The following is a 19,284-nucleotide window of genomic DNA, read 5'->3' on the forward strand; positions in this document are numbered from 1 at the left end:
CCTGGAGGGAACCCTCGCATGCATGGGGAGAACATGCAAACTGCATACAGAAAGGCACACCATCAGAAGTGGGATTTAAACCAGGAACGTTCTGGCTGTGGCGCCACAGTGCTAACCACTGCACCGTGCAGCCCCTTTTAAGGAGTCCTGTAATGCTTATGATTGGGGACCAAATCTATAGTCCCTTCTCTGTGTACAAACTATAATCTAAGGTTAATCTGTACCTAATATGAGGCTTCAGCGGTCTGACGCAAAATCAAGTGGCTTCTAAGTTGTGTTTTTCATGTTACTCTACCCTCATCACTGCTCAGCACAGGAAACTATCTGAAAAGGCCATCAATCAATCATGAAGTGTGACACTCTTTGATCACCCATGATGGACACTGTTAATCAGACCTTGGTCTTCTTACAACTGGAAACTGTTCAGAGAAACAAACACACAAACTAAACAAGGATGAATAACTAAAAGAATATAATAATCACCAACATGTCATGTCAATAATGTGAACTGTTTGCTTAAATAAATACAAAACACACATTTTTTCTAAAACAGTCTGTTTATTAAATGCTTTCAAGAGATTTGGTCCACTTATGTGATCATGAACTTCCAACCAGGGAGGAGAAAAGAGAAAACAAAGTCAAGAACATAAAACAACAGAATGTAAAAATACAGTACAAAAAGAGGCCTTGTTTTTTCCACTTCTTACAACCCTGGTTTCTCTATCCCAGCCGCCGAAAACAATTTAAATAACCAATTGTTTCAAACTGACCGAAAACGGATAAATTAAATTTGTTTGTGGCTGTGCAGGTGTGTGTTGTTAGAGGGAATCAAAGGACACAAACTGGTTCTGAGGGGGAGAGGAGGGCGTGGTGTGTCATGTAACCGGTCGAGAGCTGCGTCATTTCATTAAATCGCAGCATGTTAATAACCACGACTGAAGCTCAAACTTAATAAGACTTAACCAAAAGCTGTTTTGTTGTAAGATAACCTTTAAGCAGCTTTTAGGTGAATCACAACATAAAAGAAAAGTTTCTGGCATGTTAGGATATTTGTTATATTACTTTTATTCCAATACTGCAGAGTTTAGACTTTGTTTCGAGTGATTTGTCAAATTTTTCAGCTAGAATGGCAATCAGCTGCGTCTGGTTAAGTTAGCGGACGAAGTTACACTTGGAAGTTCTACAAAGATCCGAACTCAGTAAAACGAAAATCTTGCGATGTTACACAAACGTTCCTCCTCTCCAGGTTGTGTCATAATTGGCCCGCCTCTAACAGCACACACGCAGAACATGTAGCACTGGCATCTACAGTTTTCCTTTTTTCTGTGTGTGTCAGTTACATCATAAATACTGGCCTTCCTCCAACAATAGAGGAGGAGCCTCCCCTCAAATGCTCTGCTTATTTTTTTCTTTATTTCAACACATAAATAGACAGCATAGATGAACAACTTTTCGTCCTTATTGTCACACTTGTAGATATACGTTTAAATTACAGCCAAATTCTGTTGTCCATCAGTACAAATAGAGATTTACCTATCTTTGTCTGTTTAGTTTGTCATCCTTAATCCATTGCAAATATCCTAAACTGAAATGTATTGAATGAATAAGAGCATTTAAGAGTGTGTCGCTCTCCTCACAGTTTAAACAACAAGATGGCAACACTTTACTGACCACAGCACACTCTTCCACAGCCACAGAAAAAAAACAGCTCCACCGTCTCTTATCTAAATTACCTTATAAAGGGCGTCTAAGTATTATAATAGGTATCAGGTATTATATACTGTATATATAGTAAGCAGGATTATACAATAGGGGTATGTATCATCTTATAGGTGTAGTATATCGAATAAGGCGCTATATGGGAGTATATAGGCTACTATGTATGCTTCTGTTTCCAGATCTGTCTTTGAATCACTTTAAACAAAAACGCGCAGCACAGGCAGCGAGCAGAGAGCTCCGCGTGCAGGATCAAACCTACGACACTGCAGAAGGAAAACAGTTCTCTTAAATCATCAATTATAGTCGTTTCCCTTTACTGGTGCCTAAACAATCTTGACGCCTGCAAACAGAGCTCGAACATTCATATATAAAGCAGGTCGACCGTTCAGTGTCAATCATTGTGTGAGGCTCAAAGAGCCTCGCGTTACAGATCAGAAGCTGGACGTGTTCTGCCCGCTGCCTCCCAGACAGAGCCGTGCACTGCTGCATACACAGACGCATATTACTGTCAATTATTATATTCATACATGGATACATATATAAAGAGAGTTATACATTGCAATTAACATACATATATCAATAGCATATAGAGAAGAAATAGAAATAGTCAATAGATAGCAATCATTATCGTCATCATATCATCATAATACTAGGAGTAGTAGTAATACGATCCCTCGGAGAAGCTAATACCGGGGCTGTTCCAGACAAGGGCGCATTATCAACAATCACTGTACAGGCTGCGGAGCGACCAGTGAAACCTGCATGCTAGGCTTAGCTAGGGCCGGGCTTGTCTGTCTTTATAGCTCATCCGTTTTAGATGCTGGATAATTAAGACACTGCAGCCGTTGGTGTCACAGCTGTCACTATTTTCTGCTTATCCACTGCCCGAAATGTAGGTGTGGACTAAAAATGAAACTATCACAGACACCTGTAGCTAATGCTGTGGATTGACGATGTTTCTATTGAGGCTAAAATGTCTCTTCTTTCCTTTTTTCTCCCAACATTTTGCTCAAATTGGCGGTGATTTGTTGAGCACTGATTGGGTGTAATGTCAGTATTTTGGGAGTTGATACAATTTCACTAAATAAAATAGAAAGTGCAGCTCACTATTTAGATGTAACATTGGAAATCTGGAACATTTCTATATTCTGTACATCCTGTTCAGCCGCTGCGCTTGCAAACAAAGAAAAAACTGTCTTACGCTGACTGACTGACTTGATTCCCACTTCGCAATCTCATTGTAAAGATTCAACCCTCACTAATCTATTTCCATTACCCCGCCTGGAACAACCCACACAGAAGGAAAAATTACAAAAGAATAATCATTAAAAAAAAAAATTTAAAAAAAATTCACTATAGTCATCTAGTTCAGCGATACATGTCATATAGCAATACCTCAATAACAAGAAGTTCTTCTATGTAATCAATACAGCTTTTCAGGTTATATATTTATTAAGCTTAACCGCTAAGTTATCAATTATTATTAGTAGTATACCATTATTCGTAAATATGTATATGTGTGTATATATATCTGAATATAGACATACCTCCATCGCGTCTCCGTCCACAGTAAAGGCTAGAATAAGATGGCGACAGGTATCCTGCCTCTGTGTGCGTGTGTGTGTGTGTGTTGATGTGTTGTTTATAGGCACAATATGGGGTGTGAATCGATTCCCTGTCTCAAGCTAGCAGGTTTCCCATGATGCAGATTAATGTTCGGGGCTACCGTTAGCTATCAGGAACACTTGAATGCATATGATGAACACAGGTTACACTGGAAGGCTGCGGGGGCATGGTTGGTTTGCAGTGACGTAATGACCCCATTTCAACTGAAGAAGCAGCAACTTGCTCGTTACATTTTTATTCTTTCATAATCTCACAATAAACTATAGAAAATACATTCTTAATAATTCCATCTCACAGCTTTTCACTATTTAAATAATCAATAATCTGGACTTTTTTTCTTTTAATTACTACAAAACTTTTATTGTCTTAACTGAATTCTTCTGCGTGCTCGGTATTTTCACTGTGCTTCAGTCGAAGTGAGGTCATCATTCAGTAATGGGCATCTGCGGTCTGAACTGATCTATTGCTGAGAGCAGCTCTAGCCAGGACTGTATGGGCGCTACGTGTGTAACCCTCCGACCCCAGGCCCACATCTCTGTCCGCTGCTTACCAGTACAGTGTAGTGATGTTGAATAGCACCTTGGTCGCTTTGGCAACAGTTGCTTTGAGCCATTAGCCGTGTGTACAGCAACAGGTGATTTTTAGGTCCCCCTCTCTGTGTCAATACTTTGATTCACCTGGACGTCGGCTGAAAGCAACTACAAGGGTTATATGTGTGTGCGCATGTGTGTGCCTGTCCCACGCAGGAGCTGTCAAAGGATTGTTTTCTATCCGTAAAGAGGGGAACTGTTCTGCTTGTTTCTGGTCTTTACTCTGCATACATTCCACAACCACAGCAACGTTTTAAATGACTAATTTCCTAGTTTTAAAGGCCCATGCAGGCGTTACATTCATAGCGCTCTACCAATATGGCAGACAATATAACAAGGAAGTACAACTCCCCTTGGAAAAAAACACGCTCAAAATCATGAATCCCTTGGAAGTTATTTTAACCCTCTCGCTGTGTTCCCATGACAGGAGGAGAGGAGGATTTGGTTGCTCGAAGACGAGCCTCTTTTAACATCGCTTCATAGTCTCGTCAGCCATCGACAGCACTGAGGGCTCGGCAGTTTTGGCACTACAAAGTAAAAATTTCATTTCACACGAGTGCCAGGCTTCAAATACATTTTGAACTATCACCAAGCAAAATCTACGAGCTGCGACCCGCGCGCCCGCCAAACAATTGTTTCAGTGCTGCGAGGAGTTAAGAAAAGAAAAAGAAAAACAAAACATACCAAGTCTAAAGAAGGAATACTATTGGATTACTTTAGTCAGGATAAAACTAGTTGTCTGTGGAATTTCTGCGGTTATAATCTGCTGAACGGGAACCTAAAGATGCTGTGTGTAACTGCAGCATGATACTTAAACACTAAGCTGAACCAAGTCACTCACAAAGCTTTCACTGTGTTAATCGGTGCCTGTGGTGTGTGTGTGTGTCACGTAATGTGTGTTTGTATGTGTGTGTGTAAATATGGGGGATGTTTAATGTCTGCTCTCACACTGCTGGCTAGATGCTAGAGGAGGTCAGACTGGCAAGATGACAGACTGTTGAGTTGTAGCTGGTATGGCAGGCCTGTCTCTCTGTCTGCAGCTCAGCGGCGATCAGCTGCCTCTGCTCAACCGCAGAGATCGTCCCCGTCTGACAACCCCCGGCCTCCCTGAAATCATACACAAGTTCTCTCTCACACTCTCACCAACAATCCTTTTAAGCAAACAGACACAATCAGTTACTATAGATTAACACGCAGAGGTTAAAGAGCAACTTGCAGGTTACATTTTTTACGACATTAATACTCAATCTTGTCTGAAAGTGGCTGCGGAAAAGGTTAATCCTTGATTATTACATGTTAATTACAAGACATAAGAGCACAAATTCAAAAGGAAAAAGTGGCCGTTTTCAGTGAAGTTGCTAAAAACGGCTTTTCAGCATCGCGTCATATTATGTAACAAGAGAGATTCGCGGTGTCCGACTCATGTTTCGCTAAACATGCAGAAGTATGTGGGAGTGAGTCTGAGCGGTCGTATCAGGTTGCGTAGATATTTATTTCGGGGGTGTCTATAGCCCCTTTCACATCTAAAATTAGCACGTTGACACAGGTTTTTTAGACCTGGGAAGACCCGCTTATAGATTGTCTCTGTTCCTATTGCTAGTGGAGTATACTCCTGCCGGTCTCCGTTCTGCTGCGTCACAGTCTGACGTCAGAAATGCGCCGCGTTTTTTGCACCAAAATAATGGAGTGCTCATCAATACCACTACTGATAAAATCCTAACAATACCCATCCCTAGCACAGCGTTAGATATCTCTAGCAGACGCCGGTCACTCCTCACATCACCTGCCCAGTTCTCCACTGGTTCTCGTCACACTACAACTCAATGTCTCTCCTGTGGCCGTTATTTCTTCTCATCCTGCCTGTCCTTGCCTGGTCTCTTTGACGCCTAACAGGCGCATAATTAGAAGCCTGTGGTCTGTCGTATTCATATGAATTAACAATTTCTTCATCTTCAATGATAAGACTGGCATTTAGATCCATATTTATTAATGTTAAACACGTCATTAATCTGCAGGACTCCTTTATGTTACGTCCGATTTGTCTGTTTTGATGCAGAACTATAAGACAGCGTTAAAAAAAAAACGGTACCTGGTGCCTGTACCTATATTATATTCTATAATTTCTTTATTCCCCGAATTTTCCCCCTGGGTTTTAATTGCTGATGCCACTCACCATGCCTTCTGTGTAATCTGCTGTTATGGTGACCTGCTTGTCCTCTGGAGGCGGGGTCACGGCGGAGCTATCTGTGCGTCTGCTCTGGTTGGTTAGCTGCAGCCACAGTTCGTACATCTGTTGCATATCTCTCACTGTGGAGGGGTAGGGTAAGATAGGGAAGAGAAGGAGAAAACGACCTCTGTTACCTCGAGTACATTGTTATTCGGGACAGTTAGTGTGGGGTTAGGTAAACACTTCAATCAATGTAATCATCATGACTTGAGTGGTGGGCAAGAGGAGACACAGTTTAGAGGACATGATTAGAAATAAAAATGTGTTTTGTTCTGTTTTTATTGATTTAATAATAACACCACCACTCTTTTTTATTCCACTTTTATATTTAAAAGCTCTAAATACAAGCAGATCTTACAGCTGTTGTTCTTCATGTACGTCCAGACGTCCCTCTCCTCCAGACTGTGAGCAAACGAACAGTTCCCAATATAGTGGCACTTCTTCTGCTTCATCACATGCACACACATCTGAATGAGAAAAGGGCAAAAGTAAAGGGTTACAAACTGATGCAAACAGCCTTAAAAGATTTGCCCAGTTAACCCTCTAAATTGTTAAAATGTCATTTGTTGTTAATTGTGTCAAATATAGTTAAAACTGTGTCGGAAAAAGTTAATCAATAAGAGTTGCTGAAAACATATTGAATGTTTAAAAAGCCTTACAATTAACTTTTTCCAATCACTAAACGTGATAATCACTTAAGTGCTCTGATGTTAAACACAGACGACAGTTTCAACATGGAAACACTGTCAAAGCCACACTGGCTGCTTCACAGCAACAAAACGCAGGGAAAGGAAATTTACAACAACACCTGTCCCTCAGGGCAGAAGCCGAGTCAGCTGTACTGAGCATGTGAGAGAGGCCGAGGGGCGGAGAGGAGAAGATAGTGTACGAAGAGCCAAGGGTAAAGGAGGAACTCACGTCATATTGCTGTGGATATGTGCGGGAGAAGGGCAGAGGTCGAACAACGACCCACTTCTTCTTCTCAAAGGATTTCACCAGCAGGACCCGACGCTCTTTCGTCCAGCTGAGGAGACAGAGAGCAGACGTGAATCTCAAACCTAAAAAAAAAGTTTTTAACAGCAGAGAGTTTCATTTTGTTCTTTGACATACAATTTTATAACAACCTGCATGATCATGACAACAGATGATTATACGCCTTAAACACACTTATCAAGCTTGTGACAAGCAAGTTGAATCAGATATCAAACTGGGTAATAAAATTAATCATGGGAAGGGATGGGTCATTAAAATAATAATCTTGAAGATTTTCATTTTAATAAATGTCTGTTAAGTCACTATCTATCACTGAATGAGGTAACACAATGGTGATTGAGCCTATGGCCCACTGATGAAAGCCTCTGCATTTGCAGTATACAGTATTATAATGGACTGGGTGTCTGGTGCGACTTTCACGAAAAAAAATAATCACAAGCAGCGCACCAGTTAGTGACGCGTTTTCCATCACCCAGCAAGATTATCTGCCAGAGAGGGTAGGCGGAGCTGAGCGGCTGCTTTTCTGGTCTCTGCAAGTGTTGCGAGTAAACAGTAATCTACTATGGCTGAACAAACAAAGAAAAGATCGATGACTACAGATACAACTTCGGAAATAAGTGAAAATCCAAAGAAACAAACTCAACGCTCAGATGAAGCAAACAGTCTAAAAAGGAAAGCGACCGTCAGCGAGGAAAATCAAGAGTTACAACCGGAGCCAACCATAGACGTCTGTTTAAATTAGGAAGTGTATTACCGTTTATCGCCATTAGAGGCGCCAAAGAGAACAAAACTGAGATCTTCGAGATTACTACTCTAAGATTTTACTAATACTGTTTATTGATACTTTTATTGATTCTAATCTTTATATTTGGTACAAAAGACATAATATATTCCACTTTTTAAAAAATTATTGTTTGCTGCTCGACTCGTTTCTATAGGATGATTCTGGAAAATAAATTAGACATGCTTAATCCAATCCTAAAGATTCTTCTTCTGGCCATTTTCGTCTTTATTTATAGGACAGCTGAAATTTGGGAAGAAGGGGGGCGGGGGGAGATGCAGCAAAGGGCCGCTGGACTGAACCCTCTGTATTTGGAGCGCGTGCTCTACTGACTGAGCTAAACCAGCGCCCCGAGAAATGCTTAATCCTATCCTTATGTGTCCTGGGGTAAATAAACGAAAGGCAGTCAACCTATAAACTTTTGGTTTTTAGCTTCTTTATAGTCACAGGGCAATGCTACAAGCTGTCAAGCCAAAGCATGACAGGCTGTAAACTTTGCAAACCCAGACTCAAAATGACCATAAAGCACAAAACTGTGGCAGACGAGAAGGGGGGTCGTAATGGACGGCAGAGTGATGCCAGTTAGTCTGAGGGTAACATGACACTGGCTTATGAGCTGGTTTAGCAGGCAACATCCTTTTACATATATTGAACTAGGCTACATTATTATTAATAAAAAAATAAACTTGCCAGACAAATGAACCCTCAGATGTAAAAGTCGATCCCTAATCATGGGACACAAATAACGCTGCATGTGTATGTATGTGACGGCCTCACCTGTGTCGTGCTTTGGCAGTGCAGTACTTGAGGTTCTTGTCGGGCTCATTGACTTGTCCTTCTCTCCAGCACTGGCCGCACACAAACTTCATCTTCAGGTTGAGGGGGCGACCTCTTCCCGCCACTGCTCCTAACCCTCCCACCCCCAAGCTACCCATTGGGCTCACACCACCCCCACCAATGCCATCTCCCCCGACTCCTCCGCCCCCACCACCCATTCCCCCAACTCCTCCTGGGGGCAAACTGCTGCTCTGGTGTGGGATGTGGATTGGCTGAAACACAGAAAAATAAGAATCGAGTATTAATATAACAGACAAATTATTTGATTAAAACTTGAACGATATGTTTCACTTCTAATTAGTCAGTGGGCATCAAAACAAACCTTCTGCTGCTTCTGTGCGTTCTGCTCCAGCCTCTGCCAGTGTCTCTTGGACTCCTGCACCATCTCTTCATGGGTGATACCTGAGGCAAAACATACGGGGAACAGCTCCGTAAAAATCATTCATACTGTGTTCATATCAGAACAAAATAGATTCATTTTAACTGCTGTTTACCCACCAGTATCCTGCTGCAGGACCCAGCATTTGAGCTCGATGACAGAGTGGGCGAACGAGCAGCTGTCCTCACGCTGGCAGCCGTAGCGAACCTCGTGGCGACACACATCAAACTGACAGAGAGGGTGCAGGGGACGCACCTTGCTGTAGCGCACATTGGCCGACCTCACCACATGCACCAGGCACCTGCAATGCATCCGCTCTTATTAACCAAACCAAGCTAAATAAGAAGAGTCTTTATGGAAACTGAAAACATTACACTCACTTGTTGTCGTCGAACGGGTGTCGAGCTGTGAGATTTGAGCACACTGCTAAGTTTTCTTTGCTCCGTTTGCTTATGATGCGCGGCTTACTGTCAAAACATTCCTGTAGAAAGAGTCAAGAGATGTAGATAAGACAGAGTTGCTTTCTTGTGGTCTACGTGCAGAGGTCCATAAGGAAGAAGAGAAAAACACTGTGGCCTCACCTCACAGAGGAACATGAACATGCCCATGTGGAGCTGCAGCAGTCTGGTGACGCTGAGCGCCCGTCTCTCCGTGCTGCCCAACGGATCGAACAGCAGCTCTCTGCTCAGCGCGCCCTTCCTCTCCTGAGTCCACACATCGATCTCCTCCTGGCAGTAAGCAAACGTGCAGTTCTCCCCATACTGGCACTCCTGACGCTCCTGCACCTCTGAAGGAACCAGAAATACGCCATGGTAACACACGATAAACACACCATATTCATCTACGTGTGGCTGTTTGACTTTTACAACCTTCAATGAACATCTGAGTACCGTAAACTTTGGTGTAGAAGACGCACTTTTAACATAATATAAATATAAATATACATATTTGTTCAGTGTATATTGAAATAGTGTTGAAATAACATGTATACACCTTTTAATTAATAAATAGCTATAGAAAACCTTTTTTTCTTCTGGGATACCCGCCAAAAAAGACTAAGTCTTATAGTCCGGATTTTACGGTACTTAATTATATACGTACCTTTACAAAGTACAAATGCCCCCAGGAAGTTGTTCCGAGCAGGCCGTGGCCGGATCCTCTTCCAGGTGGGGTCATCTGTGCTTTTAATGCGGCACAGCAGCACGTCCCTTTTGCAACGGTGAGCTGCCTCTGGCTGATACTTGTAATCCATCACTCGTGGACCTGCGAGCAAGGAAGAGGAAAGAGAATGTAAAATTACCCTGTAAGAGGAGTCATTGTAAGATGAGACATAGACATACGGTGTGTCCGAAACCGCATACTGTCATACTATCATACTAATCATACTAATCATACTAACCGTGACGTAAACATTGAGTATGTCATGCGTTCCCATCTCATAGTATGCAATTTTGTGTATGCGAGAAATGCCCGGATGTATACTAGATCGGCCCAGATATTTGAGTATGAGACGGGAGCTCACTTGTTGAACTCAACCGCCCCAAAATTCAGCTTCTACTATGGCGGAGATGGACCGGCGATCAGACCGGACATACGTAAACGATTAAGTCACGTGATACGGAGAAGACGGCTCTGAGTATGATGCCACTGGCATCCTAATAGTCAGGTTAGTAGGCAGCATGCAGTACATACTGTTTGAGTATGTAGTAGGCAGTACAGTGGTATGCGGTTTCAGACACAGCAATAGACTGTATAAAAAGATGGACGACATGACAGCTCCCTAAAAGTGAAGCCAAAACATTTTGAGCGCCCCCTGCTGACTGGCTGCAGTATAGGTCATAAAGCCCGCCTCCTCCATGTTAACAGATGAGAAATGGGTCAAACTATAAAATCAAAATACACGTCAAATAAATGTTTCTCAGAAATGGTTTCTGTCATTATAGCTAGTTATTATCATGGTGATTTATGTCCAAGTGTTCATTTTTCTGACAGGTTTAGTTTTAGGATGATTGACAGCTCTGCTGACAAATAAGGCTCCTGCAGCCGATCTGTTCCGGATTAGCAGAGTAGAGGACGAACGGCGAGAGGAAACGTAACTAAAACAATCTCTACAGTCATTGAAGTTTACATATCTGTGAACGTCTGCTTCTGACCAACACAAGAAGTTGTTCTGCTGTTAAATACGCCGGCGTGCGGGATCCTTGTTTTTTTCTGTAATTTAAGTGCGTTTCTGTTAAGAGAAATGGCTACAGCGGCTCCACTCGCTGATTGAAACTGCGCAGACTCTGGCTCCAAATGACGTCACCATCGCAATTTGCCAGCGCCTATCACAGGGGTATTTTGGCATCAATTTCGTACAATGAGAGCAGATGGAGACGTGTCATCAATCCATACATATAGTCAATGGAGGAGACACATCCTGTATATGATACTGCAATTCCTATTGGTCTATAAGAAAGGCTGATGATGACTACACCTCCCATGAAAAAGATTTTATGTATTTCACATAAAACTAACACAATATCTATCTGTGGAAATTAGCTAGAAAGGAGGGTCACATTTAACGACTTGAACAAACCTATTCGGCTGTAACAGGCGTGACAGGCCTGCCGAAACTCATGTGTGGCTGCTAAAGGGTTCCTGGAGAGCAGAGACAGGTTTGTTCCCGCTGGACCGTTCTGAAGAAGAAGAAGAAGAAGAAGAGCGGGACAGGGAGATGGGATTTTGAACACAAAAGCTACATAGTTAGAAATGCAACAGCATCATTAAAACGGTTTTTAAAAGCAACAGATGAGGCACAGTGTGTGTGTGTGTGTGTGCGTGTGTGTTTGATACTTACTGCATGTGCAGCACTGTGGTTGCGCATTCCAGGGATAAAGCTGTGACACACTCGTCCGCCTGCAGACCAAGACACAAGGACACTGATGTCAGACACCATAATGTAATGGTGCTGACTCACGCTGTCTGCTGCTGACGGAGGTTATTACAACTCACTCTGAACATATTTATTTATGTTGATCCTCATTAGCCACAACCAAAGTGGCAACTACTCTCTGCAGGTTCTGGGAACTGAGCAAGAGCAGCACTCAGCTACCTGTGGATTATTTTACATTACAGCGGGTGTGCTCATCATTCCTCTTACATAAGCTTTTTTAAGTAAACAACAGGACTGTGTGCACAGCTCAGTTTTTGGATGTTTGAACCCTCAGGGTAATTATGAGCATACTGTTTCCAATTTACTGTCCATAAAGTAGGTAATTAAAACACAAGACTTTAATCTTTACTCACCAGGGAGAGTGTACTCAGACAAAGAGTCCAGCCCGCCAGCAGCGACTCCTGCCTTCCCTTCTCCATCCGAGGCCCCAGTAGGGAAGCCTCCCAGAGCGTCCTGCGCCTGGGTGGAGCCCTGGTCCCGCTGGGCCAGTGGCAAGTAGGGCTCCATGGGGGGCATTTCACTGATGGAGGAGCTGAAGAAGGCTGAGGGAAGCTGGGGTGATGGGGCTGGAAGGCTAGGGGAGTACGGAGGCCTGAGGCCCACCGCTGTGTTGGGGAGGTTGGTTGGGATGGCACCCTGGACTGGACTCTGGAGCAGGGGACAGACAGCAGGAAGTATTACGTAAGAAGGTACCCCTACCCTAAAACACATGTGACCCTACTGGCTCAATCTGTTAACTAAAGAAAGCTTTTATTATTGAATCAAAAACAATTACTAGCTCATCATCATCCCTCACTCACTTCACTGACTTTCTTTGGGATGCACTCGAGCAGACTGTCCAGCTCGTCCTTGAGGCTGCTGCTGCATTCCTCCATATGTTCCGACACAGGGACGGAGTACGGCATGGGAGGCAGGGCCTGGCTGCTGGGGCTCTCTGACAGGTCAGTGCAGGGGCTCGCTACAGGGCTCGCCGGGTCATCGCTGACTGGGATGGGTGTGGCCAGTGGAGCAGGGATGCACTGTGCATTAGACAAGTCCTCTGAGGAGCAAGAAGACAAAATAGAAGTGAAGTTATTTTCATGTCAAACAGCTGGGTGTCGGGGTGGTAGCAGATGTGTTTATCCTACCTGGTCCAATATCACCCAGAGATTCCAGCCCATTTGAAGACATCTGACAAGAAACAGAAAGACATGATTCGTCTCTATCATTCTGTCGCTTCATTCCAAGACTGTTGCTCTACTCCGCACAACAACAGCACCCACCTCTCCTGGGGGGGAGGACTCCCCGTGACTCTCCCCTTCTGTGGCCGTGGATTCTGTCTGTGGGCTGACATAAGCTTTACGACCCTTCAGGCCCAGTTTAGTGGCCAGATCCTGAGCGAGGTCACTTACTTGCCTGTCCTGGAAGATGAATTACAAGGACAAAAAGGTCAGCCTTTGCATGGTTAAGTTTAATTCACTTGATTAGAATAACATATCATCATCAAATTAATAATATCCTTAGGTACTTTTCGACTGCAAGAACTTCCCCCAGGAACTGGGAACCTTTTGAGGAACCTTTTTGTTCGATAGCAGCAGCCAGAGTCTAAATTTAGACTGGTTTACCCCCTTAAAAGTCCCTGCTCGGGGGCAGTAGTACTTTCCAAAGGTCCAGGAAATTTCAGGGCGGGGCCTGCACTGCTGATCGTTTCTGATTGGTCGAGTACTCGCAGCATTTTATTCAAAAGACTGTCGCTGCAAGCTCACTGTTATCATCATGCTTCGAGAATTTTGTTAGTCACTTTGCTTTGAGATGGAGTCAGAGAAGAAAACAATAAAGCATGATCAAAAACAGCACAAGATGAATCTCCTCCATGCCAACAGGCTAACTGTAGTGTCGCACAAATGATGATACCAGCCCTTTCGGCGAGTTTTCTGGCGTCATCTTTGTTGTATGGCCTTCATCTTCTTCTTACCGCCACCTACTGGACTGCCAGTGTAGTGCAGTTACTTTTATTGCTTCTCCATACGTTGTTGGCCTGATTAGCCTGCATAATATTCCCGGGACTTTAGGCCGCTGTGGAAACGCAGACAAAAATGGGCCATAGGAAACATTTAGTTCCTTGAGAGGAGCTCCTGCAACTAACAGTTCCTGGTGCTTTTGGTCGAAAAGCACCTCTTGACTCAATAGTTACACTTTCCAAAGTTCTGTATTAACTGGAGCGCTTGACATCTCCACAACAAAAATTCCTGGGGAAACTTTTATTTCTAACTAAATCTAACAATGCAGCGCGGGAGAAATACATTTGTGTTAATATTTCTACATACATGCGGTGCTGTGAGGAGACATTTGGTTCCGCACTCGTAGGCTTCTCTGAATCGTCCCAGCTCCCTCAGACAGATCGCTTTGCGGTACAAAGCCCTGCGGCTGCCTTCTGAGACACACAGTGCACTGTCGCAGTCCTGGACGCCGCGCTCATACTCCCTCTGAGACACAAAAAACAGAGGTATACTGTAAGAGCAGTGAAGGCTTTGATTTTAAAAACATCACAACAGTCAAACTAGCAACCACATTTACAGGTTCAAAGCAGCTGTTAGCATAACAGTGGCTCGCTTTGTGTGCACACGAGTACAATCTATATTTTCAAGGCTCACTATTATAGTTTTGTATTTCTCTAAAATGTGGTATATGTGTGACACAATATCGATCTATAATTGATCTATGATAACTGACACACGTGTTTTCTCTTTGTCCACATGAGTATCTGCAGGTGACATGTCCCCTCTTTCCCCCTCTCCCTCACCGTCTGGTAGAAGGCGGCAGCTCTGTTGACATAGAGGCTCTCCAACAGCTCGTGGGGGATGACGAGGGCCTCAGCCTGAGCGTAGCGGGCAACACTGATTCCCTCCCCGTACTGCTGGGTCGCCTGACGACAGTCTCCGTCTCGAAAACAAGAATTCCCCTCGTCCAGCAAGTTACACACCAACTGGGTCAGAAATGCCTGAAGGGAACATGCGGAGAGGGGTCAAACAGATTGAATAATGCAGGGGATGAGAGAGGGAAGGAAAGAGTGACATAAATAAATAATGAAAAGGTAATATGAGACGGAGCAAAAAGAACAGAGGCACACAATGTAAAGGGGTCCAAGAAGGATGTAAAAACATTGTGGACAAGATAAATCACGATGTCCAAGTTCAAAATGTAGGTCCAAGAGATAATACAGCAAACTGTGAGCATAGTCAAAGTGACATCTACGAGTACATATTTAAGAAACATATATTTCGTTTAACAAAAAAAAAGCTAAGGAAAAGTGGGATAAAAAGGATCATAACAAACCTCATAACTCTCAGGCTCTGGAAAAGGCAATGATGACCTGTAGACAGAATTAGGAGGATGAAATTTATCTCCATATACGACATGATACAACCAGGCAGTTGTAAAGGAGGCACCCACAGCTAATATAACTTGTTCACTTACTGGATAAAGCTCATTGCTTTCTGGATTTCCTCTCTTCGTTTCAGTCTTTCAGGATCCATAGCCTGAGGGGAAAGACAAGGTTGACTTGCAACAGCAGGAAAGTCTACTTCTTACACAGCAGCATCATCAGTCAAGTATCCTCGCATAACACGAGTACCGTAATGGATAAGGTTATGTTCTACAATTACAATTAGTTTAATGTTAATTTAAGATATCTGTAAAACAATTTTGACATGTTACAAATATATATTCTCACATGTAGAAATTCGACTAGTCCAAACTGATTTACTGATATCTTTGACCGAATTAAAGATATCAGTTATTCCTTTTTGACTAGGAAGAATAAGGATTACAGATATCTATAATTGAATTTCCACATGTTGAAAAAGGATTGTGACTAGTGGAAATTCCGCTTTTGATATCTAATATTCAAGTGTGACTAGCTACAAAGGGAACTGTAGATATCTCAAATACAATTCACACACTTCTTTTCTCTCCTTCTTTTTTCTTTACGTAATTATTTCTGTCCTCACCTGCCTGTCCCTTTTTATTTTATTTACATTTTTTATAGCCTTTTTTTTCTCTTTTTGCAAAAACAAAATAATTGTTATTGATCAATGTTCAATGAGATTGTTCAATTGATCAATGAGACTGTATGTACTGATTGATAGTTTTGTAGGGAACCCCACTTGTCAAGCCCCTTGAGGGTTTTCTGGGTTTCCCTTGCATGTCTCCTTTTTTTTAAATGTTAATGGGTTTTTTTAATATGTGCTAAATAAAATAAATAAATAAAATTGAATTTGAATTTTAGATATATAGTAGCCTTTTCCATTTATGATATCTGTATTGTTGATATTAAAAGTTAACATTTTGACTAGTGCGAATGGAGTTAGATATCAATTAGAATTGCAACTAGTCAAAATTACATTATGGATACGGTATGTTGACTTGGAATTATATGGAATTAACTTGAAATTGAATTATAGATATCTGTCATTGAGTTTGAATGGAAGTCAATGGTAAAGGTTGACTAGTTGTAATTAAGTTACAGACATCTACAATGAACATTTCCACTAGTAGGAAATAAATTGTTGATATCAAGACATTTTGACTAGTGAGAACTGAGTTGTAGATATCTGTAACTAGAATTGCAAGCAGTCAAAATTACATTATAAATATGTCGATTTGGAATTCAAACTACTCAAAAAACAATTGTTGACATCTACAAATGTTCTTGCTGCTTCTGATTAAATGTTAAAAGGGCTGCCACCCCGGGCCTGCCACTGAAACATGCTCAGCAATCATCGGGCTTGCGTAAACAAACAGCGGGGCGAGCTCACGTGGACGCTGGATAACAGTTGACGTTAGCTAAGATGCGTTAACATTTTTGTAATTTGAGGATGATGTATGTACATGTTATGGATATTATACAGTTCGCTAACGTCAGCTGGTAATTTGCAGGCTATTAATTAATCTACTCGTGCTTAATCTTACACCGAGAGCGATGCATGTAAATTATCCAACTTGCATTTTTCTGCCTGAGTTTACCTGCCCCCTGTTAGGATTAGCCAGCTAACGGTCGTAGCTAAAATGCTAATGACAGTAGCATAACTTGGCTAACGTATAAAAACATTCTGCACTCTTTTGAAAGCCACATTCATATGATTCTTTTATTAACAGCTTTACAAAAACTGACTGCTGAGCTGACAAACGTGTACACTGCAAATATTCCCAGCGAGCTAGCAGAATAGTTAGCTAGCATGAACTTCTGGAGCTCCAGCTAACAGTCAAAGCCCTTTAACACGACAACTCACCAGGAGTTAAGTTGCAGCGACGTACAGATCAGAAATAGCTCTGCAGACCGTGGCGATAAATGTGCGAAAAATTAGTCAGCCAAGTATCAGTCGATATCCACGCGCATATTTGTAAGTTTAGTGTCCCTGTCATTGGTATGTGGACGGAGCACGGGCTTCTCTGCGCTACGGCTGCTGCTGGATATTGACTGGCTAATGCTACCTAGCTAACTGCTAGCTGTTTGGCCAGTGCAGTACCGCAACAAGTTTCAATATGAAGTGTGGCCACAAAGGGGCGGCAAAGCTGTGTCAGTGGTTTGACTGGGGTTAGTTTTCACTAGATGAGGAAGAAGTAATTTTTAATGCTCAGTAAAAGTAGTCTTTTTTGAGATAATTATGACAACAAACAAAAAAACGTGACGTTAAAGTAAAAGAGAAACACAAATAATTACAAATAAGACAGTGGACATACAATGTAAACAGTTACAGAAATGTATGTATCATGTAAGAGAAGGTGAGGGGGAAAAACAAAAAACGAGGAAAAGTAGTCTTAAAATGATGGGCCCTGTATACTTAAAAAAATAAATTAATAAACATAAGAAATTTACAAGTTAGGGAAGATCAGCACAGATATATAGTGTGTTATTTAGTTAATTAATTAGTACAAATAACTATTACAAAATATAGAAGACAAAACAAAAAACAAAAGAAGGTAAGAGACATTAAAACAGCAAGGATTTTCGAAATTAGATGAGTCTTTAGCCTTTCCATTCATTTTTTCGAAGTATTTCATCGACTTTTAGTAGTTGGCAAAATAATGTAAGAACACTGAAAATAAGGGGTTACAATTTTTCCACTTACAAGTATGAATATGTTTTCCCAAAATAATTATAAAAATAACAGGTTGAGCAATACAGTCTTTTAGCCAAAGAAGGCCCCTGTTTACTAATTGTTTGAGGAGAAAAAAAACTGTACTATAACCACAATGTTCGTATATTGTAAGTAAACTACTTTGAACCATCTTTGAAGTGCTGCTGTTTACTACTATTTATTGAATTACATTGAAATTTAACATAAACACATTTAAACTGGTTATTGCCTATATTATGTGTTGTATTTTATGTGCTTAAAATGTACCATATAGTAACTAAGCAGACTACTTCAAAACATATTGAAAATTAATCCTGCCTGGTGTCCTTTTCATTCAAAAAGAAATATTATAACAACTACCACAAACCAAAGTATGCCATTAATATGATCCAAGTAACCCCATTATAGACATTATAATGAGTTATTGTATACCCTTGCCTTACCTTTATGTCAGGTGCAGGTCTCTCACTGCTGGAGGTTTCAGCAGTATCTCAGCCCCTGAAATGGGCTTTCTCCTGGGCCTCAACCTCTCACATTTAACCTAGAGGCAGGTCATTATGCACCTGCAAGAGTGGCTCCTCATTGTCCATATTTGTCAGATAAATAGATGAGTAGCCTATTAACTTAATAGAAAACAAACAAACAAACATAAGGGTTTCAAAATAAAATAAAAATATAAATTAAGTCAAGCTTTATTACAGCAAAATGTATACAAAATAGCTGAGCATGTCTCTCAAGAAGCAACACATTACTTATATCAAAAAAGTAGTAAATACATTTTTTAAAAAGTTAAATTGTGCAGGATTATATAATAGTTCCTCCCCTAATGGCATTCGGTTTTGTGTCAGAGCTGACTTGAAAAATACATAAATAATAAGAATAATTTTTCAAAAAGCATCCGTTGTTTCAAAAAAATATACATTCGTTAATAATCATTTTAAAGAGCAGTAAAGTTAATCTCAGCAGGGATAGCGGGATTTGGATACTGATTGTGGATCTGAGGAGGGCAAAGGCCCTGTTTCCAGCCAGGGGTGGAGCTGGACTCTCTGACGGCGGTGTCAGAGAGGAGGATGCTGTT

General features: G+C 41.7%; 1 protein-coding gene across 2 annotated transcripts; it reads right to left on the bottom strand.

Moving 5' to 3' along the window:
• Nucleotides 1-556: 556 nt before the first annotated feature.
• zc3h7bb (zinc finger CCCH-type containing 7Bb) lies at nucleotides 557-17,549 on the bottom strand. 2 transcript variants are annotated; one of them, XM_069664586.1, is made up of 21 exons: nucleotides 17,358-17,549; nucleotides 15,544-15,605; nucleotides 15,403-15,439; nucleotides 14,870-15,067; nucleotides 14,394-14,552; nucleotides 13,350-13,487; nucleotides 13,215-13,257; nucleotides 12,897-13,126; nucleotides 12,441-12,735; nucleotides 11,992-12,050; nucleotides 11,731-11,830; nucleotides 10,254-10,415; nucleotides 9,734-9,939; nucleotides 9,533-9,633; nucleotides 9,272-9,453; nucleotides 9,096-9,175; nucleotides 8,714-8,985; nucleotides 7,081-7,186; nucleotides 6,521-6,629; nucleotides 6,109-6,242; nucleotides 557-5,042 (listed from the first exon to the last, which is right to left on the bottom strand). In XM_069664586.1, the coding sequence occupies exons 2-21, from the start codon at nucleotides 15,600-15,602 to the stop codon at nucleotides 5,001-5,003; spliced, it is 2,712 nt and encodes a 903-aa protein (XP_069520687.1). In that variant the 5' UTR covers nucleotides 15,603-15,605; nucleotides 17,358-17,549; the 3' UTR covers nucleotides 557-5,000. The 2 variants fall into 2 exon arrangements, with proteins under 2 accessions (XP_069520687.1, XP_069520686.1); XM_069664585.1 differs by having other exon boundaries at nucleotides 12,888-13,126.
• Between the last annotated feature and the right edge of the window lie 1,735 nt (nucleotides 17,550-19,284).

The sequence above is a fragment of the Semicossyphus pulcher genome, unplaced genomic scaffold (genome assembly GCF_022749685.1).
Source record: "Semicossyphus pulcher isolate SPU_LCO1_2020_fin unplaced genomic scaffold, fSemPul1.0.p SCAF_16, whole genome shotgun sequence".
Lineage (NCBI taxonomy): Eukaryota > Metazoa > Chordata > Actinopteri > Labriformes > Labridae > Semicossyphus > Semicossyphus pulcher.

Coding starts and splice junctions, on each gene's coding strand:
- zc3h7bb (XM_069664585.1), bottom strand. CDS start 15,602: ATGGATCCTGAAAGACTGAAACGAAGAGAGGAAATCCAGAAAGCAATG. Junction 13,258..13,349: donor AGTCCTCCCCCCCAGGAGAG/GTGGGTGCTGTT, acceptor GTTTCTTGTCAG/ATGTCTTCAAATGGGCTGGA. Junction 9,634..9,733: donor TGTTCATGTTCCTCTGTGAG/GTGAGGCCACAG, acceptor CTCTTTCTACAG/GAATGTTTTGACAGTAAGCC.